The sequence below is a fragment of the Oncorhynchus nerka genome, linkage group LG19 (assembly GCF_034236695.1).
Source record: "Oncorhynchus nerka isolate Pitt River linkage group LG19, Oner_Uvic_2.0, whole genome shotgun sequence".
Classification (NCBI taxonomy): domain Eukaryota; kingdom Metazoa; phylum Chordata; class Actinopteri; order Salmoniformes; family Salmonidae; genus Oncorhynchus; species Oncorhynchus nerka.
Window position 1 is genome coordinate 30,347,593 of NC_088414.1, and position 26,964 is coordinate 30,374,556.

The 26,964-nt window shown below is 48.4% G+C and overlaps 1 protein-coding gene across 1 annotated transcript; it reads right to left on the bottom strand.

The window, feature by feature from the left end:
- Positions 1-26,964, bottom strand: LOC115101369 (transmembrane protein 47-like). The gene is made up of 3 exons (XM_029620798.2): positions 26,629-26,964; positions 23,947-24,087; positions 1-1,726 (listed from the first exon to the last, which is right to left on the bottom strand). Exons 1-3 carry the CDS (start codon positions 26,822-26,824, stop codon positions 1,545-1,547), a joined length of 519 nt encoding a protein of 172 aa, XP_029476658.1. The 5' UTR covers positions 26,825-26,964; the 3' UTR covers positions 1-1,544.

Here is a 26,964-nt window from a genome sequence, read left to right on the forward strand (position 1 = left end):
TTATTGCATATATATCAGTACTGTTTATTTTACACTACAAATGTCAGGAGGAGTTAGAAAACCAGGCATGTTTTGGGATTCACCCATTTTAAGTTCTCAGTGTTCAGAATCTGTAATTATTAAACAGCAATACATAAAATATATATCTTCCTGTGGGAGAATAGATAGCAAGATAAATGATAGCATAAATACATTAACAATATTATCTGTCGTCATCACAAAATAATACACAGAAGAAAAAAAGGAATATATGGGTCGTTCCACTAAAAGAGTGACTTTTGCATCCATTTGCTATTTTAAGTAAACATTGTGCACCGATATTACATTTTAAAAGACTTTTATATTAAATGAATATAGACCACATGGAGAATTCTATAAATCACATTTTTCGATATGAATAAAGCCTTGCTAAAGAGCCCAAATTGTGTATTTTGACATTTCCCTCCATGCACCTCTGTGACTTGTAATATTTTACCCCACTTAACCCTACAATTCTGTACGTTTTCACCGTCATTGTAAAGCCCTAGTTATGAAGTTGCTTTGACAAAATAATTGATTTAATGTGATTAGTGAATCATTTACCTTTGCCCCTCATTTTAAGGTCATCCCTGTTACATTATCTTAACTCTCGTTTTAATATGGTGAAACTATGCCGTTTTTTTAAAGAAACATTTCATAGTCAAATCATAGCGTAAAAGCAGGTGAGCTGGCTCTACTCCTATTGGACATTTGCTGGTGTCTGTCGTGGAAAGTGAGGGGGTCGAGCACAACACGTCCACCCTGTTACCCATAGATAGACATACTAGAAATGTTAAAACAATGAAACATTTTTGGTGAAGCTTGCATTCAATTGCCACTCCCTGTTGCAAACAACAAGCTTCCATTCCCCAAGTCAAAACAGGATTCATGGCTGATTTAAGATTCAATTGTCAACTCTGTTACTTTATTCGACATGTAATAGGCACTTTCTATTGTCTTTTTTATTTATTTTGAGATGGGAAAACTTTTATTAAGTTGAACATTTGCTCTTTATGACAGAATGTTCAAATGTGAAATCAAAAGATTTTTTTTTCCAAAAGCACCGAATTGGTGGGATGGCCCATATACTGTAACAATCCCTTATATAAACACCTCAGCCCAGAAGGTAGAGCTCAGAGAATCTACTTCCTTGTTGCTCTACGAATGGAGATCCATGGGATGTGCCGTCTGTCCAAAACCATTTCTGTGATTTAACATCATGGCTATCTGTCTGTCTGACCGTGGTGAGGGTCTCTGGCACCCCACTGGGGACAGGCAGACATTCTCTCCACACAACTGCTCCTCCGACTTCATCTCTCCTGCTGATCAGCCAGAGCCAGGAGGCCTCACACACTGTCTATAAATAACAGAGATGTACTGTATGTAGGTGTCGAAGCTTGTCTACGTGGGCAGAGGAAGGATGTGTTTGTGTGGGTGTGTTGTCGCACAAGAGAGTGAATGTCAATATTTGTTTGTGTGTGACAGAAAGAACAAGAGAGAGATATAGAGAGTAGGAGAGAGAGGACTCAGTACATAGCGTCCTCGTACATGTCCGTCCGGAGACAGAAGAGGATGCCTCCCCCTAGCATGAAGATGGTGCCTCCCCAGCCCAGTCCGTAGCCCCAGTTGAACTCATGGTAGGTCTGGAGGACTGTTCCATCAATGAACTTGATTGGGTAGAGGACCAGTGCACAGGCCTGAAGGACCACTGAAAGAAAGGGGGAAAAAATAGATAACACATTTACATCTTTCTGTGAGTTCACATTTGACAGTTTAGCAATTAGACAATGTATGCAATTCTACAATCTCTGTATGCTATGTGAGATGGTGAAAGGGAACATCACCAGACAGCCATCATCACTTCTGCTTGCCTGACAAGGCTCTTTGTTGTATGAATGAATGGCTACCTGTGTGCAGGTAGAGAACCATTGATGCCAAGGCTGCTGATGGGAAACTGGAGCTGTGTGCGAGTCAGAGAGGGGACAACATCCAGGGCCAGGAAAAAGGTGGTAGATAGATATCCCAACCCAACCCAGCCGTTACCCAGGGGGTCCATCAACCCTCCCCTCAGCGTCCACTACACTTTATAAACCCTGTTCCTCCTCCACGGGTCCTATCACACTCTGTCTGCTCCTACCCTCAGAGGCCCAACAGCTGCTTATTACTGTAGCCTGCAGTCAACTACCAGGCACAACACACCCACCGGACTCATTACTGTAGCCTGTAGTCAACTACCAGGCACAACACACCCACCGGGCTCATTACTGTAGCCTGCAGTCAACTACCAGGTACAACACACCCACCGGACTCATTACTGTAGCCTGTAGTCAACTACCAGGCACAACACACCCACCGGGCTCATTACTGTAGCCTGCAGTCAACTACCAGGTACAACACACCCACCGGGCTCATTACTGTAGCCTGTAGTCAACTACCAGGCACAACACACCCACCGGGCTCATTACTGTAGCCTGCAGTCAACTACCAGGCACAACACACCCACCGGGCTCATTACTGTAGCCTGCAGTCAACTACCAGGTACAACACACCCACCGAGCTCATTACTGTAGCCTGTAGTCAACTACCAGGCACAACACACCCACCATACTCATTACTGTAGCCTGCAGTCAACTACCAGGCACAACACACCCACCGGGCTCATTACTGTAGCCTGTAGTCAACTACCAGGCACAACACACCCACCGGACTCATTACTGTAGCCTGTAGTCAACTACCAGGCACAACACACCCACCGGGCTCATTACTGTAGCCTGTAGTCAACTACCAGGTACAACACACCCACCGGACTCATTACTGTAGCCTGCAGTCAACTACCAGGTACAACACACCCACCGTACTCATTACTGTAGCCTGCAGTCAACTACCAGGCACAACACACCCACCGAGCTCATTACTGTAGCCTGCAGTCAACTACCAGGCACAACACACCCACCGAGCTCATTACTGTAGCCTGCAGTCAACTACCAGGCACAACACACCCACCGGGCTCATTACTGTAGCCTGCAGTCAACTACCAGGCACAACACACCCACCGGGCTCATTACTGTAGCCTGCAGTCAACTACCAGGTACAACACACCCACCGGACCCATTACTGTAGCCTGTAGTCAACTACCAGGCACAACACACCCACCGGGCTCATTACTGTAGCCTGCAGTCAACTACCAGGTACAACACACCCACCGGGCTCATTACTGTAGCCTGTAGTCAACTACCAGGCACAACACACCCACCGGGCTCATTACTGTAGCCTGCAGTCAACTACCAGGCACAACACACCCACCGGGCTCATTACTGTAGCCTGCAGTCAACTACCAGGTACAACACACCCACCGAGCTCATTACTGTAGCCTGTAGTCAACTACCAGGCACAACACACCCACCATACTCATTACTGTAGCCTGCAGTCAACTACCAGGCACAACACACCCACCGGGCTCATTACTGTAGCCTGTAGTCAACTACCAGGCACAACACACCCACCGGACTCATTACTGTAGCCTGTAGTCAACTACCAGGCACAACACACCCACCGGGCTCATTACTGTAGCCTGTAGTCAACTACCAGGTACAACACACCCACCGGACTCATTACTGTAGCCTGCAGTCAACTACCAGGTACAACACACCCACCGTACTCATTACTGTAGCCTGCAGTCAACTACCAGGCACAACACACCCACCGAGCTCATTACTGTAGCCTGCAGTCAACTACCAGGCACAACACACCCACCGAGCTCATTACTGTAGCCTGCAGTCAACTACCAGGCACAACACACCCACCGGGCTCATTACTGTAGCCTGCAGTCAACTACCAGGCACAACACACCCACCAAGCTCATTACTGTAGCCTGCAGTCAACTACCAGGCACAACACACCCACCGGACTCATTACTGTAGCCTGCAGTCAACTACCAGACACAACACACCCACCGAGCTCATTACTGTAGCCTGTAGTCAACTACCAGGTACAACACACCCACCGGACTCATTACTGTAGCCTGTAGTCAACTACCAGGCACAACACACCCACCGGGCTCATTACTGTAGCCTGTAGTCAACTACCAGGCACAACACACCCACCGGGCTCATTACTGTAGCCTGCAGTCAACTACCAGACACAACACACCCACCGGGCTCATTACTGTAAACTGTAGTCAACTACCAGGCACAACACACCCACCGAGCTCATTACTGTAGCCTGCAGTCAACTACCAGGTACAACACACCCACCGGGCTCATTACTGTAGCCTGCAGTCAACTACCAGGCACAACACACCCACCGGGCTCATTACTGTAGCCTGTAGTCAACTACCAGGCACAACACACCCACCGGGCTCATTACTGTAGCCTGTAGTCAACTACCAGGCACAACACACCCAGGCATTACTGTAGCCTGTAGTCAACTACCACACAACACAACCACCGGACTCATTACTGTAGCCTGTAGTCAACTACCAGGTACAACACACCCACGGGCTCATTACTGTAGCCTGTAGTCAACTACCAGGCACAACACACCCACCGGGCTCATTACTGTAGCCTGTAGTCAACTACCAGGTACAACACACCCACCGGACTCATTACTGTAGCCTGCAGTCAACTACCAGGTACAACACACCCACCGGGCTCATTACTGTAGCCTGCAGTCAACTACCAGGCACAACACACCCACCGGGCTCATTACTGTAGCCTGCAGTCAACTACCAGGCACAACACACCCACCGGGCTCATTACTGTAGCCTGCAGTCAACTACCAGGCACAACACACCCACCGGACTCATTACTGTAGCCTGCAGTCAACTACCAGGCACAACACACCCACCGGGCTCATTACTGTAGCCTGCAGTCAACTACCAGGCACAACACACCCACCGGACTCATTACTGTAGCCTGCAGTCAACTACCAGGCACAACACACCCACCGGGCTCATTACTGTAGCCTGTAGTCAACTACCAGGCACAACACACCCACCGGGCTCATTACTGTAGCCTGTAGTCAACTACCAGGCACAACACACCCACCGGGCTCATTACTGTAGCCTGTAGTCAACTACCAGGTACAACACACCCACCGGACTCATTACTGTAGCCTGCAGTCAACTACCAGGTACAACACACCCACCGGACTCATTACTGTAGCCTGCAGTCAACTACCAGGCACAACACACCCACCGAGGCTCATTACTGTAGCCTGCAGTCAACTACCAGGCACAACACACCCACCGGGCTCATTACTGTAGCCTGCAGTCAACTACCAGGCACAACACACCCACCGGGCTCATTACTGTAGCCTGCAGTCAACTACCAGGCACAACACACCCACCAAGCTCATTACTGTAGCCTGCAGTCAACTACCAGGCACAACACACCCACCGGACTCATTACTGTAGCCTGCAGTCAACTACCAGGCACAACACACCCACCGGGCTCATTACTGTAGCCTGTAGTCAACTACCAGGTACAACACACCCACCGGACTCATTACTGTAGCCTGTAGTCAACTACCAGGCACAACACACCCACCGGGCTCATTACTGTAGCCTGTAGTCAACTACCAGGCACAACACACCCACCGGGCTCATTACTGTAGCCTGCAGTCAACTACCAGACACAACACACCCACCGGGCTCATTACTGTAAACTGTAGTCAACTACCAGGCACAACACACCCACCAGGAGCTCATTACTGTAGCCTGCAGTCAACTACCAGGTACAACACACCCACCGGGCTCATTACTGTAGCCTGCAGTCAACTACCAGGCACAACACACCCACCGGGCTCATTACTGTAGCCTGTAGTCAACTACCAGGCACAACACACCCACCGGGCTCATTACTGTAGCCTGTAGTCAACTACCAGGCACAACACAACCACCGGACTCATTACTGTAGCCTGTAGTCAACTACCAGGTACAACACACCCACCGGGCTCATTACTGTAGCCTGTAGTCAACCTACAACACACCCACCAGGTACAACACACCCACCGGGATAATTACTGTAGCCTGCAGTCAACTACCAGGTACAACACACCCACCGGACTCATTACTGTAGCCTGCAGTCAACTACCAGGTACAACACACCCACCGTACTCATTACTGTAGCCTGTAGTCAACTACCAGGCACAACACACCCACCGGGCTCATTACTGTAGCCTGTAGTCAACTACCAGGTACAACACACCCACCGGACTCATTACTGTAGCCTGCAGTCAACTACCAGGCACAACACACCCACCGGGCTCATTACTGTAGCCTGCAGTCAACTACCAGGCACAACACACCCACGGGCTCATTACTGTAGCCTGCAGTCAACTACCAGGCACAACACACCCACCGGGCTCATTACTGTAGCCTGCAGTCAACTACCAGGCACAACACACCCACCGGGCTCATTACTGTAGCCTGCAGTCAACTAGCCAGGCACAACACACCCACCGGACTCATTACTGTAGCCTGCAGTCAACTACCAGACACAACACACCCACCGGGCTCATTACTGTAGCCTGCAGTCAACTACCAGATACAACACACCCACCGAGCTCATTACTGTAGCCTGTAGTCAACTACCAGGCACAACACACCCACCGGGCTCATTACTGTAGCCTGTAGTCAACTACCAGGCACAACACACCCACCGGGCTCATTACTGTAGCCTGCAGTCAACTACCAGACACAACACACCCACCGGGCTCATTACTGTAGCCTGTAGTCAACTACTCAGGCAGTCAACACACCCACCGAGCTCATTACTGTAGCCTGCAGTCAACTACCAGGTACAACACACCCACCGGGCTCATTACTGTAGCCTGCAGTCAACTACCAGGCACAACACACCCACCGGGCTCATTACTGTAGCCTGTAGTCAACTACCAGGCACAACACACCCACCGGGCTCATTACTGTAGCCTGTAGTCAACTACCAGGCACAACACAACCACCGGACTCATTACTGTAGCCTGTAGTCAACTACCAGGTACAACACACCCACCGGGCTCATTACTGTAGCCTGTAGTCAACTACCAGGTACAACACACCCACCGGGATAATTACTGTAGCCTGCAGTCAACTACCAGGTACAACACACCCACCGGACTCATTACTGTAGCCTGCAGTCAACTACCAGGTACAACACACCCACCGTACTCATTACTGTAGCCTGTAGTCAACTACCAGGCACAACACACCCACCGGGCTCATTACTGTAGCCTGTAGTCAACTACCAGGTACAACACACCCACCGGACTCATTACTGTAGCCTGCAGTCAACTACCAGGTACAACACACCCACCGGGCTCATTACTGTAGCCTGCACAACACACCCAGTCAACTACCAGTCAACTACCAGGCACAACACAACACACCCACCGGGCTCATTACTGTAGCCTGCAGTCAACTACCAGGCACAACACACCCACCGGGCTCATTACTGTAGCCTGTAGTCAACTACCAGGTACAACACACCCACCGGGCTCATTACTGTAGCCTGCAGTCAACTACCAGGTACAACACACCCACCGGGCTCATTACTGTAGCCTGTAGTCAACTACCAGGTACAACACACCCACCGGGCTCATTACTGTAGCCTGCAGTCAACTACCAGGCACAACACACCCACCGGGCTCATTACTGTAGCCTGCAGTCAACTACCAGGTACAACACACCCACCGGCATTACTAGCCTGCAGTCAACTACCAGGTACAACACACCCACCGGGCTCATTACTGTAGCCTGTAGTCAACTACCAGGTACAACACACCCACCGGGCTCATTACTGTAGCCTGTAGTCAACTACCAGGCACAACACACCCACCGGACTCATTACTGTAGCCTGTCAACTACCAGTCAACTACCAGGCACAACACACCCACCGGGCTCATTACTGTAGCCTGTAGTCAACTACCAGGTACAACACACCAGCCTGCAGTCAACTACCAGGCACAACACACTCATTACTGTAGCCTGCAGTCAACTACCAGGCACAACACACCCACCGAGGCTCATTACTGTAGCCTGCAGTCAACTACCAGGCACAACACACCCACCGGGCTCATTACTGTAGCCTGTAGTCAACTACCAGGTACAACACACCCACCGGCTCATTACTGTAGCCTGTAGTCAACTACCAGGTACAACACACCCACCGGGCTCATTACTGTAGCCTGTAGTCAACTACCAGGTACAACACACCCACCGGGCTCATTACTGTAGCCTGTAGTCAACTACCAGGTACAACACACCCACCGGGCTCATTACTGTAGCCTGCAGTCAACTACCAGGCACAACACACCCACCGGGCTCATTACTGTAGCCTGCAGTCAACTACCAGGCACAACACACCCACCGGGCTCATTACTGTAGCCTGTAGTCAACTACCAGGTACAACACACCCACCGGGCTCATTACTGTAGCCTGCAGTCAACTACCAGGCACAACACACCCACCGGACTCATTACTGTAGCCTGTAGTCAACTACCAGGCACAACACACCCACCGGGCTCATTACTGTAGCCTGTAGTCAACTACCAGGCACAACACACCCACCGGACTCATTACTGTAGCCTGTAGTCAACTACCAGGTACAACACACCCACCGGGCTCATTACTGTAGCCTGTAGTCAACTACCAGGTACAACACACCCACCAGGACTCATTACTGTAGCCTGCAGTCAACTACCAGGTACAACACACCCACCGGACTCATTACTGTAGCCTGCAGTCAACTACCAGGCACAACACACCCACCGGACTCATTACTGTAGCCTGTAGTCAACTACCAGGCACAACACACCCACCGGGCTCATTACTGTAGCCTGTAGTCAACTACCAGGTACAACACACCCACGGACTCATTACTGTAGCCTGCAGTCAACTACCAGGTACAACACACCCACCGGGCTCATTACTGTAGCCTGTAGTCAACTACCAGGCACAACACACCCACGGGCTCATTACTGTAGCCTGCAGTCAACTACCAGGCACAACACACCCACCGGGCTCATTACTGTAGCCTGTAGTCAACTACCAGGCACAACACACCCACCGGGCTCATTACTGTAGCCTGCAGTCAACTACCAGGCACAACACACCCACCGGGCTCATTACTGTAGCCTGTAGTCAACTACCAGGCACAACACACCCACCGGACTCATTACTGTAGCCTGCAGTCAACTACCAGACACAACACACCCACCGGGCTCATTACTGTAGCCTGCAGTCAACTACCAGGCACAACACACCCACCGGGCTCATTACTGTAGCCTGCAGTCAACTACCAGGCACAACACACCCACGGGCTCATTACTGTAGCCTGTAGTCAACTACCAGGCACAACACACCCACCGGGCTCATTACTGTAGCCTGTAGTCAACTACCAGGCACAACACACCCACCGGACTCATTACTGTAGCCTGTAGTCAACTACCAGGCACAACACACCCACCGGGCTCATTACTGTAGCCTGTAGTCAACTACCAGGTACAACACACCCACCGTACTCATTACTGTAGCCTGCAGTCAACTACCAGGCACAACACACCCACCGAGCTCATTACTGTAGCCTGCAGTCAACTACCAGGCACAACACACCCACCGGGCTCATTACTGTAGCCTGTAGTCAACTACCAGGCACAACACACCCACGGCTCATTACTGTAGCCTGTAGTCAACGGGCTCATTACTGTAGCCTGTAGTCAACTACCAGGCACAACACACCCACCGGACTCATTACTGTAGCCTGTAGTCAACTACCAGGTACAACACACCCACCGGGCTCATTACTGTAGCCTGTAGTCAACTACCAGGTACAACACACCCACCGGGATAATTACTGTAGCCTGCAGTCAACTACCAGGTACAACACACCCACCGGACTCATTACTGTAGCCTGCAGTCAACTACCAGGTACAACACACCCACCGGGCTCATTACTGTAGCCTGCAGTCAACTACCAGGCACAACACACCCACCGGGCTCATTACTGTAGCCTGTAGTCAACTACCAGGCACAACACACCCACCGGGCTCATTACTGTAGCCTGTAGTCAACTACCAGGCACAACACACCCACCGGACTCATTACTGTAGCCTGTAGTCAACTACCAGGCACAACACACCCACCGGGCTCATTACTGTAGCCTGCAGTCAACTACCAGGCACAACACACCCACCGGGCTCATTACTGTAGCCTGTAGTCAACTACCAGGTACAACACACCCACCGGGCTCATTACTGTAGCCTGCAGTCAACTACCAGGTACAACACACCCACCGGGCTCATTACTGTAGCCTGTAGTCAACTACCAGGTACAACACACCCACCGGGCTCATTACTGTAGCCTGCAGTCAACTACCAGGCACAACACACCCACCGGGCTCATTACTGTAGCCTGCAGTCAACTACCAGATACAACACACCCACCGAGCTCATTACTGTAGCCTGTAGTCAACTACTAGGCACAACACACCCACCGGGCTCATTACTGTAGCCTGTAGTCAACTACCAGGCACAACACACCCACCGGACTCATTACTGTAGCCTGTAGTCAACTACCAGGCACAACACACCCACCGGGCTCATTACTGTAGCCTGTAGTCAACTACCAGGTACAACACACCCACCGTACTCATTACTGTAGCCTGCAGTCAACTACCAGGCACAACACACCCACCGAGCTCATTACTGTAGCCTGCAGTCAACTACCAGGCACAACACACCCACCGGGCTCATTACTGTAGCCTGTAGTCAACTACCAGGCACAACACACCCACCGGGCTCATTACTGTAGCCTGTAGTCAACTACCAGGCACAACACACCCACCGGACTCATTACTGTAGCCTGTAGTCAACTACCAGGTACAACACACCCACCGGGCTCATTACTGTAGCCTGTAGTCAACTACCAGGTACAACACACCCACCGGGATAATTACTGTAGCCTGCAGTCAACTACCAGGTACAACACACCCACCGGACTCATTACTGTAGCCTGCAGTCAACTACCAGGTACAACACACCCACCGTACTCATTACTGTAGCCTGTAGTCAACTACCAGGCACAACACACCCACCGGGCTCATTACTGTAGCCTGTAGTCAACTACCAGGTACAACACACCCACCGGACTCATTACTGTAGCCTGCAGTCAACTACCAGGTACAACACACCCACCGGGCTCATTACTGTAGCCTGTAGTCAACTACCAGGCACAACACACCCACCGGACTCATTACTGTAGCCTGTAGTCAACTACCAGGCACAACACACTCACCGGGCTCATTACTGTAGCCTGTAGTCAACTACCAGGCACAACACACCCACCGGACTCATTACTGTAGCCTGTAGTCAACTACCAGGCACAACACACCCACCGGACTCATTACTGTAGCCTGTAGTCAACTACCAGGCACAACACACCCACCGGGCTCATTACTGTAGCCTGCAGTCAACTACCAGGCACAACACACCCACCGGGCTCATTACTGTAGCCTGTAGTCAACTACCAGGTACAACACACCCACCGGGCTCATTACTGTAGCCTGCAGTCAACTACCAGGCACAACACACCCACCGGGCTCATTACTGTAGCCTGTAGTCAACTACCAGGTACAACACACCCACCGGACTCATTACTGTAGCCTGTAGTCATCTAATCAAATCAAATCCAATTTTATTGGTCACATACACATAATTAGCAGATGTTATTGAGGGTGTAGCGAAATGCTTGTGTTTCTAGCTCCAACAGTGCAGTAATGTCTAACAACTCACAACAATACACACAAATCTAAATGTAAAATAATGGAATTAAGAAATATATGTCGGAGTGGCATTGACTAAAATGCAGTACAATAGAATACAGTATTTACATATGAAATGAGTAAAGCAGGATGTAAACATTATTAAAGTGCCCAGTGATTCCATGTCTATGTATATGGGACAGCAGCCTTTAAGGTACAGGGTTGAGTAACTGGGTGGTAGCCGGCTAGTGATGGTTATTTAACAGTCTGATGGCCTTGAGATAGAAGCTGTTTTTCAGTATCTCGGTCCCAGCTTTGATGCACCTGTACTGACCTCGCCTTCTGGATGATAGCGGGGTGACCAGACAGTGGCTCAGGTGGTCGATGTCCTTGATTATCTCTTTGGTCTTCCTGTGACATCAGGTGCTGTAGGTGTCCTGGAGGGCAGGCAGTGTGCCAACAGTGATGCGTTGGGCAGACCGCAGCACCCTCTGGAGAGCCCTGCGGTTGTGGGCGGTGCAGTTGCCGTACCAGGTGGTGATATAGCACGACAGGATGCTCTCAATTGTGCATCTGTAAAAGTTTATGAGGTTCTTAGGGGCCAAGCCAAATTTCTTCAACCTCCACACTGTCTGTGTGGGTGGACCATTTCAGTTTGTCAGCGATGTGTACGCCGAGGACCTTGAAGCTTTCCACTTTCTCCACTGCGGTCCTGTTGATGTGAAGAAGGGCGTGTTCCCTCTGCTGTTTCCTAAAGTCCACGATCAGCCCCTTCATTTTGTTGACGTTGATGAGAGGTTATTTTCCTGGCACCACTCCACCAGAGCCCTCACCTCCTCCCTGTAGGCTGTCTTGTCATTGTTGGTAATCAGGCCTGCTATGGTTGTGTTGTCTGAAACTTGATGACTTGATGAGTTGGAGGGGTGCAGTTGCTGTACCATGTGGTGATATAGCCCGACAGGATGCTCTCAATTGTGCATCTGTAAAAGTTTGTGAGGTTCTTAGGGGCCAAGACAAATTTCTTCAGCCTCCTGAGGTTGCACAGGGCGGAGTTCAGACCCAGGGCCCCGAGCTTGATGATGAGCTTGGAGGGTACTATGGTGTTGAAGGCTCAGCATTCTTACATAAGTATTCCTCTTGTCCAGATGGGATAGGGCAGTGTCCAGTGCAATGGTGATTGCATTGTATGTGGATCTATTGGGGCGGTAAGCAAATTGAAGTGGGTCTCAGGCGACAGGTTAGGTAGAGGTGATATGATTTTTAACTGTCAAAGCACAGAAGTGAGTGCTACGGGGTGATTGTCATTTAGTTCAGTTAGCTTTCTTGGGTACAGGAACAATTGTGGACATCTTGAAGCAAGTGGGGACAGCAGACTGGGATTGGAAGAAATTGAGTATGTCCGTAAACACTCCAGCCAACTGGTCAGCGCATGCCCTGAGGACGCGGCTAGGGATGCCGTCTGGGCCGGCAGCCTTGTGAGGGTTAACACACATAAAATGTCTTACTCACGTCGGCCACGGAGAACAAGAGCCAAAAGTCCTTGGGAGTGGGCCGCGTCGATGGCACTGTGTGATTGCCTTGCAGAGGGAATAACTACACTGTAAGTATACAACCAGTCACCTTGCCAGGGTTAAATACGATGGTTTGCGCTTTCAGTTTAGCGCAAATGCTGCCATCTATCCACGGTTTCTGGTTTGGGTAGGTTTTAATAGTCACAGTGGGAACAACATCCTCTATACACTTTCTGATGAACTCAGTCACCGGGTCCGTGTATACGTCAATGTTATTCTCAGAACATATCCCAGTCCACGTGATCAAAACAATCTTGAAGCATGGATTCCGATTGGTCAGATAAGCATTGAATAGACCTTAGCACGGGTACTTCCTGTTTGAGTTTCTGCCTATAGGAAGGGAGGAGCAAAATGGAATTTGCCCGAAGGGAGGGCAGGGGAGGGGCTTGTAGGCATATGTGAAGAGAGAATAGCAGTGGTTGAGTGTTTTGAGTACTAAAGTCAATGTGTTGATAGAACTTCGGTAGCGTTTTCTTCAAGTTCGCTTAGTTAAAATCCCCAACTACAATAAAATGCGGCCTCAGAATATGTGGTTTCCAGTTTGCACAAAGTCCAGTGTAGTTTCATGAGGGTCGTCATGGTATCGGTTTGAGGGGGAACATACACAGCTGTAACTATAACCGAAGAGAATTCTCTGGGGAGGTAATACGGTCAGCACTAGATTGTGAGGTTTCTGTACGTTATCACAATCACACCATGAGTGGATAATCATGAAACATACACCACCGCCCTACCAGGCACAACACACCCACCAGACTCATTACTGCAGGACAACACACTGGCCCATACTTCACCACACAGTAAACAAACAACATCCTGTATCCAATCTCTAGTTCTCTTGTAGCGTTCTAATGCATCCTCCTTCAGTTGACTCTGAGCAGTACTCTACCATATGTTATACTCTATGGTTGTGGCATAACATTCTTGGGCTTTATTGACCACAGCCTAAATATAGGCTCATTGGCCCGTATTCACAAAGCAACTCAGACGAGTGCAGATCTAGGATCAGTTTTGCCTTTGAGGTGAAAATTAATAGGTTAATATGGACAGCAGGCACCTGATCCTAGATCAGAACTCCTACTCTCAGACGCTTTATGAATACAGGCCATTGTATTAAACAATTCTGGTCCAGTATTTTACACGCTGTACTGAAGTGTTTAGGTAAAGGCCTACAGATACTGGATCTTAATTTGACCAGTATTGTCGTAGCAAAATAATCCTATAGTCCATAATGTTGCTGGTTATGCTATTACATGGAAAAATTAAGTTACATGAAAAGTGCAATACGCTCACCTTTAAAACTATCAGCAAAAAAAAAAAAAAAAAATTGAATTAAAATGAACAAAAATATAAATGCAACAATTATGTTACAGCTCATATAACGAAATCAGTCAATTGAAATAAATTCATTAGGCTATAATCTATGGATTTCACATGACTGGGAATATAGATATGCATCTGTTGGTCACAGATACCTTAAAAAAAGGTAGGTGTGTGGATCAGAAAACCAGTCAGTATCTGGTGTGACAACCATTTGCCTCATGCAGCGCAACACATCTCCTTCACGTAGAGTTGATCAGACTGTTGATTGTGGCCTGTTGAATGTTGTCCCACTCCTCTTCAACAGCAGTGCGAAGTTGCTGGATATTGGCAGGAACTGGAACACACTGTCGTACACGTCAACCCAGAGCATCCCAAACATGCTCAATGGGTGACATGTCTGGTGAGTATGCAGGCCAGGGAAGAACTGGGACATTTTTTGTTTCCAGGAATTGTGTACAGATCCTTGTGACATGGGGCCGTGCATTATCATGCTGGAACATGAGGTGATGGCGGCATATGAATGGCACGACAATGGGCCTCAGGATCTCGTCACGTTATCTCTGTGCATTCAAAGGGCCCTCGATAAAATGCAATTGTAATCATTGTCAGTAGCTTATGCCTGCCCATACTATAACCCCACCTCCACCATGGGACACTCTGTTCACAACACTGACAATAGCAAAATGGGGCACTCTGTTCACAACACTGACAATAGCAAACTTCTCGCCCACACATCACCACACACACTGTCTGCCATCGGACCGGTATAGCTGAAACCAGGATTAATCTGTGAAGATCACGCTTCTACAGCGTGCCAGTGGCCATTGAAGGTGAGCATTTTCCCACTGAAGTCGGTTACGCCGCAGAACTGCAGTCAAGTCAAGACCCAGATGAGGACGACGAGCACTCAGATGAGCTTCCCCGAGACGGTTTCTGACAGTTTGTGCAGAAACTCTTTGGTTGTGCAAACCCACAATTTCATCAGCTGTCCGGGTGGCTGGTCTCAGACGATCCCACAGGTGAAGAAGCCAGATGTGGAGGTCCTGGGTTGGCATGGTTACATGTTGTCAGCGGTTGTGAGGCCAGTTGGACCAAATTCTCTAAAAAGACGTTGGAGGCAGTTTATGGTAGAGAAATTAACATTCAATTCTCTGGCAACAGCTCTGGTGGACATTCCTGCAGTCAACATGCCAATAACACACTCCCTCAAAACCTGAGACATCTTGTGGCATTGTGTTTTATCAGCTTCTTGATATGCCACATCTGTCAGGTGGATGGATTATCTTGGCAAAGTGCTCACTAACAGGGATGTAAAGAAATTTGTGAACAACATTTTAGAGAAATAAGCTTTTTGTACCTATGGAAAAATGTTGTGATCTTTTATTTCAGCTGATGAAACATGGGACCAACACAAATATATTTTTGTTCAGTGTAAGATCTGACACCTGTACTATAACTAGCTCTATGTCAGCATAATACTGTCATATGATCCTGAACTTCCAGAGAAAAGTTCCACCAGTGTTTAAAGTTGTGTTCCATTGGACTGTATTGAGTTTGTAGTGGCAGAGTAAACAACACTGTTAAAGCTCCCAATTCACTGCTTCATTGACAACGTTTGACCTGACGAAGATCCGTTTGGGATGGAAACGTTGTCAATAAAGAGGTGAATTGGGAGCTTTAACAGTGTGCGGGCCTTCTTGTTCTTTAATAGTATTCTTTATTAGCCTATGTTTTTAAGGATGTGCGTATGCCCACAAACTTTTCTATAGACTGTTGTGGCAGAGGTTATAATAGAAAACCTGAAATATCTGAAACATCCCTATAGCGACAGATCTTTCATTATGGACATCATGTGTTAACATTGTTCGGTGCAACTTGTGGAGCAGGAAAGGTGTAAACACAGTAGTTGCCACACAGTTGTCAGATTGTTATAAAGCTCAGTGAGTGTCTGTTCTGTACATCCTGTGGAATAGTCACCAGTGTTGGCCGATTGAACTTTGATCTAATAGCGCTACAACAAAGTTCTGATTCACTTTGGCTCCCTTTGGTCACATTGTGTAAACTCATCCCTCATCACATTCCTCACATTCTGAGTCAACGCATTCTTAATAAATCCTTTTAAGAGCAGGAAGCTGTCAGTGTGTGTGTGTACATGTCTGCTTAGACATGTGTGTGTTCTTCCTACTTTTAGAGTCAAACAGTAGGGCGCCTAGTTAAAAGAGAGAAATACCACACTGTGGGCCCTCTACACATTTTAACTACTGTTCCTTGTGTGTGTGTATACGTGTGTGTGTATATACGTATGTGTGTGTATACGTGTGTGTGTATATACGTATGTGTGTGTATATGTGTGAGTACTGGACTCAGAGCAAGGACATTGTGTAATTTACTGAGACCACCTATTTCCTTCCTGCTGTACAAGGCGGCGGGGCCTGGAGGAGAGGAGGAGATGGAGAGGGGGGTAGGCTGAGACATAAGCCAAGGAACATGACTCTGTTGAGGGAGGCCAGACTGAAGCGGCTGGGCTGGGGCTGTACCTCTGGCCAGCAGTTAGGCACAACACTATTGACTCCAAGCCTTTCTCTGACTAGGGGAAAGGCTGGGAAATGTACCACTCTCTCCCCTTCCCTCGCTTCCCCTCCCTCTCCTCCCGTGACTGAGGGCTCTCTCCCTCTCCTGTGACTGCTGGCTCTCTCACTCCCTCTCTCCTGTGACTGCTGGCTCTCTCCCTCCCTCTATCCTGTGACTGCTGGCTCTCTCCCTCGACTGCTGGCTCTCTCCCTCTCCACCCCACTCTCCCATGACTGAGGGCTCTCTCGCTCTCCACCCCTCTCTCCCATGACTGAGGGCTCTCTCCCTCCCCACCACCACCCCCCTCTCCCATGACTGAGGGCTCTCTCCCTCTACACCCCTCTCTCCCATGACTGAGGGCTCTCTCCCTCTCCACCCCTCTCTCCCATGACTGAGGGCTCTCTCCCTCTCCACCCCTCTCTCCCATGACTGCTGGCTCTCTCCCTACCCCTAGACTGCTGGCTCTCTCCCTCTCCCCCCTCTCCTGTGACTGCTGGCTCTCTCCCTCCCCTCTCTCCCATGACTGCTGGCTCTCTCCCTCTCCACCCCTCTCTCCCATGACTGCTGGCTCTCTCCCTCTCCACCCCTCTCTCCCGTGACTGCTGGCTCTCTCCCACCCTCTCTTCCATGACTGCTGGCTCTCTCCCTCTCCCCCTCTCTCCCATGACTGAGGGCGCTCTCCCTCTCCACCCCTCTCTCCCATGACTGCTGGCTCTCTCCCTCTCTCCCCCTCTCTCCCATGACTGCTGGCTCTCTCCCTCCCTCTCTCCCATGACTGCTGGCTCTCTCCCTCTCCCCCTCTTTCCCATGACTGAGGGCTCTCTCCCTCTCCCCCTCTTTCCCATGATTGCTGGCTCTCTCCCTCTCCACCCCTCTCTCCCGTGACTGCTGGCTCTCTCCCTCCCTCTCTCCCATGACTGCTGGCTCTCTCCCTCTCCCCCTCTTTCCCATGACTGAGGGCTCTCTCCCTCTCCCCCTCTTTCCCATGACTGAGGGCTCTCTCCCTCTCCACCCCTCTCTCCCGTGACTGCTGGCTCTCTCCCTCCCTCTCTCCCATGACTGCTGGCTCTCTCCCTCCCCCCCTCTTTCCCATGACTGAGGGCTCTCTCCCTCTCCACCCCTCTCTCCCATGACTGCTGGCTCTCTCCCTCTCCACCCCTCTCTCCCGTGACTGCTGGCTCTCTCCCTCTCCAACCCTCTCTCCCATGATTGCTGGCTCTCTCCCTCTCCACCCCTCTCTCCCGTGACTGCTGGCTCTCTCCCTCCCTCTCTCCCATGACTGCTGGCTCTCTCCCTCTCCCCCTCTTTCCCATGACTGAGGGCTCTCTCCCTCTCCCCCTCTTTCCCATGACTGAGGGCTCTCTCCCTCTCCACCCCTCTCTCCCGTGACTGCTGGCTCTCTCCCTCCCTCTCTCCCATGACTGCTGGCTCTCTCCCTCCCCCCTCTTTCCCATGACTGAGGGCTCTCTCCCTCTCCACCCCTCTCTCCCATGACTGCTGGCTCTCTCCCTCTCCACCCCTCTCTCCCGTGACTGCTGGCTCTCTCCCTCCCTCTCTCCCATGACTGCTGGCTCTCTCCCTCTCCCCCCCCTCTCCCAAGACTGAGGGCTCTCTCCCTCTCCACCCCTCTCTCCCGTGACTGCTGGCTCTCTCCCTCCCTCTCTCCCATGACAGAGGTATCTTTCCCCCACACCCACTCATCTCTCCCATGATGGAGGGCTCTCTCCCTCTCCACCCCTCTCCCCCATGATGGAGCCCCCCCCCCCATCCTGTGACTAAGGGCTCTCTTCCCCTCCTTCTTCCCCCTCCCTCCGCCTCCCTCCTGTGACTGGGGGCTTTCCTGCCATAAGGAGACCTTTATCCTCACCAGGCCTGAAAGCACTGCCTCTTACACATTTCTCAGCAAATGACAAACAGCGAAAGCCTCAGACATCATATCTACCCCACTACATACTGTTCCTACAGTACTGCAGGCTTTCATGCTGTTTAGGTTTTTCCAAGAGCGAGCTTAAGTAACCGGGTGATGGAACCAATGGTTGGCTGTATCCATCCTTACACCTGTCCCCCAATGGACTTGCAGAACACTTCCCAAACAGAAAACTTAGAAAAGATATGTGTTGAGGCCTAAGAAGAGAAAGTGCAGGGAGTGGGAGAAAGGTATTTGTTAGCATTCGACATAAATGGCATAGCAGGGTGCATGTCTGTTATTAGAAACAAGTTTTATATTGGGGAAAGTTGTACTGAGCACCACCCAAGTAAGGCTGTGGTCTCTGCTTCATCGTTGTTTTCAAACCACAAGATGTACTGACTGCACTGTACACCGCTCTATTCCTGACATCACATACAACACACAGACACGCACAGACCTTTTGTTCTTCATTGTTACAACAAACAACAAAAACAATGTCTGTTTTTATATTGCTTTCTTATATTTTAACCTTTATTTAACTAGGCAAGTCAGCTCAGAACAAATTCTTACTTTAAAATGAAGGCCTACCCCCGGCCAAACCCGAACCCGGACGACGCTAGGCAAATTGTGCGCCATCCTATGGGACTCGCAATCACGGCCGGTTGTGATACAGCCTGGAATTTAACCAGGGTCTGTAGTGACCCCTCTAGCACAGAGATGCAGTGCCTAAACCACTGCTCCACTCGGGAGCCTTGGCCTACTATGCTTGTCCCCTCTGGGAATGTTTTATATGGTGATGTATTGGTTGTAATATGCCGCTGTTAATTTGCAACAGTACAGTTCACACAAGACAAACACAAAGTATTGTGAAATTTGTTTTGTGAACTATGACTTTATGAGTTGAGTTCTCCTCTGCACTGTCATTCCAGGACTATTTATTGTGTTTCACTGAGCCTGAAAAGTAAAAGGACCAGAGTAGACAGAAAGAGTGAGTGACTGAGTGAGTGAGTGAGTGAGAGAGTACAGACAAAACAGAGAGAGAGAGAGAGAGAGCAGACAAAGCAGCGAGAGCAGACAAAGCAGAGTGAGAGAGAGAGCAGACAAAGCAGAGTGAGAGAGAGAGCATGCAAAGCAGAGTGAGAGAGAGCAGATAAAGCAGAGTGAGAGAGAGAGCAGACAAAGCAGAGAGAGAGAGCAGGCAAAGCAGAGAGAGAGAGAGCAGACAAAGCAGAGAGAGAGAGAGCAGACAAAGCAGAGAGAGAGAGCAGACAAAGCAGAGAGAGAGAGCAGACAAGGCAGAGAGAGCGAGAGAGAGAGCAGACAAAGCAGAGAGAGAGCAGACAAAGCAGAGAGAGAGAGAGCAGACAAAGCAGAGAGAGAGAGCAGACAAGGCAGAGAGAGAGAGAGAGAGAGAGCAGACAACGCAGAAAGAGAGAGAGCAGACAAAGCAGAAAGAGAGAGGAGACAAAGCAGAAAGAGAGAGAGCAGACAAAGCAGAAAGAGAGAGAGCAGACAAAGCAGAAAGAGAGAGAGGAGACAAAGCAGCAAGAGAGAGAGCAGACAAAGCAGAAAGAGAGAGAGCAGACAAAGCAGAAAGAGAGAGAGAGCAGACAAAGCAGAAAGAGGAGAGAGCAGACAAAGCTGAAAGATAGAGAGAGAGAGAGCAGACAAAGCAGAAAGAGAAAGAGAGAAAGCAGACAAATCAGAAAGAGAAAGAGAGAGAGCAGACAAAGCAGAAAGAGAGAGAGAGAGAGAGAGAGAGAGCAGACAAATCAGAAAGAGAGAGAGAGCAGACAAAGCAGTAAGAGAGGGAGAGAGAGAGAGAGAGAGAGAGCAGACAAATCAGAAAGAGAGAGAGAGCAGACAAAGCAGAAAGAGAGAGAGAGAGAGAGAGAGAGAGCAGACAAATCAGAAAGAGAGAGAGAGCAGACAAAGCAGTAAGAGAGAGAGAGAGAGAGAGAGAGGGAGAGAGAGAGAGCAGACAAAGCAGAAAGAAAGAGAGAGAGAGCAGACAAAGCAGAAAGAAATAGAGAGAGAGAGCAGACAAAGCAGAAAGAGAGAGAGAGCAGACAAAGCTGAAAGAGAGAGAGAGAGAGAGAGCAGACAAAGCAGAAAGAAAGAGAGAGCAGACAAAGCAGAAAGAAATAGATAGAAAGAGAGAGAGAGAGAGCAGACAAAGCAGCAAGAGAGAGAGAGAGCAGATAGAGCAGAAAGAGAGAGAGAGAGCAGACAAAGCAGAAAGAGAGAGAGCAGACAAAACAGAAATAGAGAGAGCAGACAGCAGAAAGAGAGAGAGAGAGCAGACAAAGCAGAAAGAGAGAAAGAGCAGACAAAGCAGAAAGAGAGAGAGAGAGGAGACAAAGCAGAAAGAGAGAGAGAGCAGACAAAGCTGAAAGAGAGAGAGATAGAGATAGAGAGAGAGAGAGAGAGAGAGAGAGAGAGAGAGAGAGAGAGAGCAGACAAAGCAGAAAGAAAGAGAGAGAGAGCAGACAAAGCAGAAAGAAAGAGAGAGAGAGAGCAGACAAAGCAGAAAGAGAGAGAGCAGACAAAGCAGAAAGAAAGAGAGAGAGAGAGCAGACAAAGCAGAAAGAGAGAGAGAGCTATGGGGAGGGAATACATTCCTCTCTTCATTGGTAACTGTGCAAATTCTGTGGCTGCTTTTCTTGGCACACAGCAGCCTGCTTTCTGGGTCTCACAACAGCTCCCTCACCACAGAAAAAGTTAGCTCAAACCCAACTCCCCTCTTATCCCCCCCACCCTCTCCTTCTCCACACGTTACTATTTTATTACGATCCACGTTCGCTGTTGCCAAGGCAGCAGCTACTCTTCCTGTCCTGAGGTCCAAACAGAGATAAAACATTACATCAAACAAAACACTGTGCATTACATAAATGTATATTTCTCCATTACAGTATTACAATACTACATTACTAAGAATAGTGTGTGGGTGTGTGTAGAGTGCATGTTTTAGAGAGTGTGTGTGAGGTGTTGTTTTATCGCTTTTTCTAATCAGATTTGACTCCTAGTTACCTGAGGTGGAAGAGAGTTCCATCCTGGCTCTATATAGTACTGTGCATTTCCTAGCCACTGTTCTGGACTTGGAGACGTTTCAAAGACCTCTGGTGGCATGTCTTGTGGGGTACGTATGAGTGTCTGAGCTGTGTGCTAATCAATTAAACAGACAGACTGGTACTTTTAACACATCACTACCTCACCCTCACATTCAGTCTCAGTCAGTGTCTATTTAGCTTTGTGCAAATAACTTGACCATTTTCTCAAATGGTAATTATGTGTCTATGTAGACCAACTGTGGTGTGAAGGGAAAATAAAGGTAAATGCCAAAATAAAGGAAACACCAACATAGAGCGTCTTAATAGGGCGTTGGGTCACCGTGAGCCGCCAGAACAGCTTCAATACGCCTTGCCATAGACCTGGCTATGCTCCATGCCATAGGCTGTAGGCTTGTTCATTTACCCGACAAGATATGTTTATGTCCCATGCCATTATTTTATATTATATGATTTTATAGTAAAAAGAATAGAATTTAACTGAACTGAAAGAAATAGAAGTGATATTTTTCCCATTCCGGAGCGAGTGCAAATATGAAGTGGATATGTGGAGCGTAAAGTGATCATTTGAAACAGGTCCTATATGCTTGATTTTGAGTTATTTGGCAACCTTAGAATGTCTTACAAATCAAAATGTATATGGGCTGCATGATGGGACTATGGGCTATTGATGATTTGAGAAAGTCACAAAAAAAAAATGCTTGCTCTCTGTTCCTTGCCTCAGGCTGCACATGCTGTGTGTCCTCTCATCAAGTGATCATATTTTCACCCATCAGACTATTCTCTCGTCTTTACAAATATGTCATTTGTTTCGATTTAGAATGACCCCTTTGGGAACAGGGGAAAATACATGTTATCTCTATGCACTCGAATAAATCAAATCAAATCCTATTTGTCACAGATAATAAACATTGAGTAGCAGCAGTCAATGTAAATAGTCTGGGTGGCCATTTGATGAAATGTTTAGCAGAGAAATGAGAGCCAGTTTCATCATAGCGCTTGATGGTTTTTGAGACTGCACTTGAAGAAACTTTCAAAATTCTTAGAAATGTTCCGCATTGACTGACCTTCATGTCTTAAAGTAATGACGGACTGTCATTTCTCTTTGCTTATTTGAAATGTTCTTGCCATAATATGGACTTGGTCTTTTACCAACTAGGAATATCTTCCGTATACCACACCTACCTTGTCACAACACAACTGATTGGCTCAAACACATTAAGAAGGAAAGAAATTCCACATATTAACTTTTAACAAGGCACACCTGTTAATTGAAATGCATTCCAGGTGACTACCTCATGAAGCTGGTTGAGATAATGCCAAGAGTGTGTAAAGCTGTCATTAAGGCAAAGCGTGGCTACTTTGAAGAATCTCAAATATGAAATATATTTTGATTTGTTTAACACTTTTTTGGTTACTACATGATGCCATATGTGTTATGTCATAGTTTTAATCACTTCAGTATTATTCTACAATGTAGAAAATAGCAAAAATAAAGAAAAACCCTGGAATAAGTAGGTGTGTCCAAACTTTCGACTGGTACTGTATATATATTAAAAATGAACATCATATTTTTTGCAGTGGTGGCAAGAATTGAACAGCTGTTGGCCACTGCTCCTAAATGAATATAGGAGAAACATTAGAGATGTAAGTGATGGTGTTGTGGATTATTGTAGAGTGTTGTACAGTATGTCCATGTATGGTGTTATGTTGGAGCATGATGGATGTACCTGCAGTGAACAGGAACACAGCCACCATGCGGTAGTGCCGTATGCGTGTCCCCCGGCACAGGGAGATGAGGGCCACCAGGAAGGTCACCAGAGTCACCGCAGCACCGGCCAGCAGCAGCACCAGAGTGGCGATCTGCCAGTCTGCAGGAGGAGGAAACATGTTACAGTCACTCACTGAAATCACACTATGGTGGAGTTGAATGGATCCCCCATTAACTCAGATCAGTGATGACAGACAAGCAGGAAACAAATAACCTACTGCTCGTTACAACGCAAAACACGTGTGTTTGTGGTCAAGAAAAGATATTCAAATTCCCCACACAGCTCTCCCTCTTCAGTTTTAACAGACAGTGAACAGGGAGCTTAACTCATACAGCTACTTCAAACAAGCTCACTTGACTATGTGCCAAAAAGGTTCTCCCATATCCTCCATCCCATCTGCCACGGCTTCTCTTCTGTCCAGGTTCTGGCTGTGCAGAAAGTGCTGAGGTACAGTGCTCCAAAATCCAGCTGACTGTTCAGTTCTCTCTCAGGTCTGTTGCATCTCGGTTGGCTGGCTTATCTCAGAGAACAGAGAGAAGCTCCACTCGAGGCAGCTAATGGGCTCCGTCTGTCCTCTGTCATGTCCCTATCTGCCCCCCCCCCAGGCCATTTACTCTTTTGTCTCCTGTAATGTTAACCCCACAACCCTGATGCCCTTGTCCTAATGAGCTCCGCCAGGCAGGCAGGTGTTCTCTCTCACTGCCCAGGGACAAGCTTATCTCTCAGGGCCCACCTCTCCACATTCCACCACAACAACAGAGGGGAGGAGCTGTGTGAGATGAGAGGCCTCCACAGACTCACTGGGGATGGATGATGATGGTTCCTCATTCCACCACAACAACAGAGGGGAGGAGCTGTGTGAGATGAGAGGCCTCCACAGACCCACTGGGGATGGATGATGATGGTTCCTCATTTCACCCCTACTCAAACGAGCTGGACCAACCACAACACCAGGATGGACCAGAGGAACAATACAGAGACCATTCCACTGGCGACACGGTCTGTCCAGACAAACCTCTGAGGTGAGGATAGCAGGAGGCTCTGGCAGGAGAATGACAGGTGTTTTTCTGACAGAGACGGACCATCAAGCTGGGTTGGGAGAGGGAGGGTGTCGCTGGCTGGGCACAGATCTGAGAGAAAGGATCCTATCAGAGGAGACAGCCAGGGTTAACCTGCCTCGCCTGAGCACAGCACCCATCTGGTGTCTGTCTCAGTCTACACTGCCTGCCAGCCTCTCTGCTCTGTGCTCTGCTCGAGTCATACAGCTGGCTGCAGTGGCAGGTAGTGTCATCACTAATGCTCTCCCTGCAGGTAAAATAAACAGCACATTCTACTCTGCTTGGAGGTTCAGCCAAAACAGCTACTGAGATACTGAGAAGCAGTACGGGAGAAGGAAGATACTCTTGTTTGGAAGGAGCATGGGATATTGAAAGAGACCAACAATCGTTTTCAGTAGTGCAATATGATAACATGTTGTTGCCATAAATAGATAGAATACATTCTCATCAAACATATTTTTATGGCCAAAGGAAATATTTTTTTCTCCCTTAAATATGTGTCTTGAACCCTGTAGGAATGTGTGAGAACTCCATCTCCTTAAAACAAACTGTGAAATGTATCTATGATAAGGCTTTCAGTCCATAACCAAGGACCCTCAATCCCCATCCCCCATTCAAAGAGAGTGAGGGCGAGAGACATTCACAAAAACAGAGTGGCCTACACCAGTGGAACGCAACAATAGGTGAAACACACCCACCTGCATTCACAAAGCTTACAAAGGCCAGTGGAGCTCCCAGATGGCACATCACGTCATAGGGACAACTCTCAGCTGAGAAAGAAAACTTCAAATTGCAAGATCAAAAAACCGCGAGGACACGAAAAGAGAACCGATAGGCCTAAACAGCTACTTGTATCTCGAGAATTACTCACATAGGTGGCGAATCTCCGCTATATTGGCGCGCTCTGGCTGACAGGGCAGAGAGCAAAATATTACCATTGGCCTGGAACGCAAATCCTACAGTAGACACGCATATGTGGAGCCGGACTGAGAGCGATTACAGTACATTAACAATGGTCCATTGTTTTATCTCTTCATCCCATGATGTACATAGAAATTCACCGTAAATTCCAGACATTTCTCTCACTACAATCAGATTGAGTCACGCATTGTTCTTCTATCCATCTGGGCCAGTCTGTTAATGTGTGTAGACTAAACATTGTATAGCCTATCCTATGCTAGAACTTTGATAAAGAGAAACAACTGAAAAAGAGACTCTGGGTCTCAGTGGGCTTTTCCTGGTCAAATAAAAGGTTAAATAAATAAACTGCACCAGACGACCCCCAGTTTCCATGCCACAGCATGAAGGCAGGCGTTATAGCCAGGTTCTATCACGTGTGTTACAACAGATGATGGGAAATAATATAATGTTTTAAAATGCCAATATCACAATGTTTGGGTTCCGTATAGTCCCAAGTCATGCTATGCCAATAAAGGCCTACTTCCCCATTATTTTGGGAGTCAAAGGATTATAACTAATTATGGGGACCCCTTTTCATCTGGACAGAACACCACTTGAAAGGCGTGATTTACATCAAGATATAGAATAATTTTAGGGAAAAAAACCATTAATCGCTTCTTACCAGATGTGAGGGTGGAAAGGCATCTCCAGCCAGCCTCTGTTTCAGTGCATGATTCCCATAGCGACAAAGAAAAACGCTCTGCCGTTACCCAGGCGGGGCTCAATAACGCTACGATGTCCAGACACAATGCCAGAAATATACAAAGTAAAGCAATCAACTTGAACGGTCGGAAAACGTACACTTCATTTATCGACATTTTTTCATATTAAGTTGACTCGGATCCACGCGTGTTGAAATTGAGGAGAAAATAAAAGCTGCGACAGGGTCCTCAAGCACGATCAGATCCGAAAGTTCAGAATCGACTACAGCAAGTTGTGGTGCAACCCCTCATAAAGT

What these genes read in the sequence shown, in the direction of transcription:
- LOC115101369 (XM_029620798.2), bottom strand. Translation starts at nt 26,824, where the DNA reads ATGTCGATAAATGAAGTGTACGTTTTCCGACCGTTCAAGTTGATTGCT. An exon ending in CCTTTCCACCCTCACATCTG is followed by an intron (nt 24,088 to 26,628) that starts GTAAGAAGCGAT and finishes CTCCTCCTGCAG; the next exon opens with ACTGGCAGATCGCCACTCTG. An exon ending in TGTGTTCCTGTTCACTGCAG is followed by an intron (nt 1,727 to 23,946) that starts GTACATCCATCA and finishes CCTTTCTTTCAG; the next exon opens with TGGTCCTTCAGGCCTGTGCA.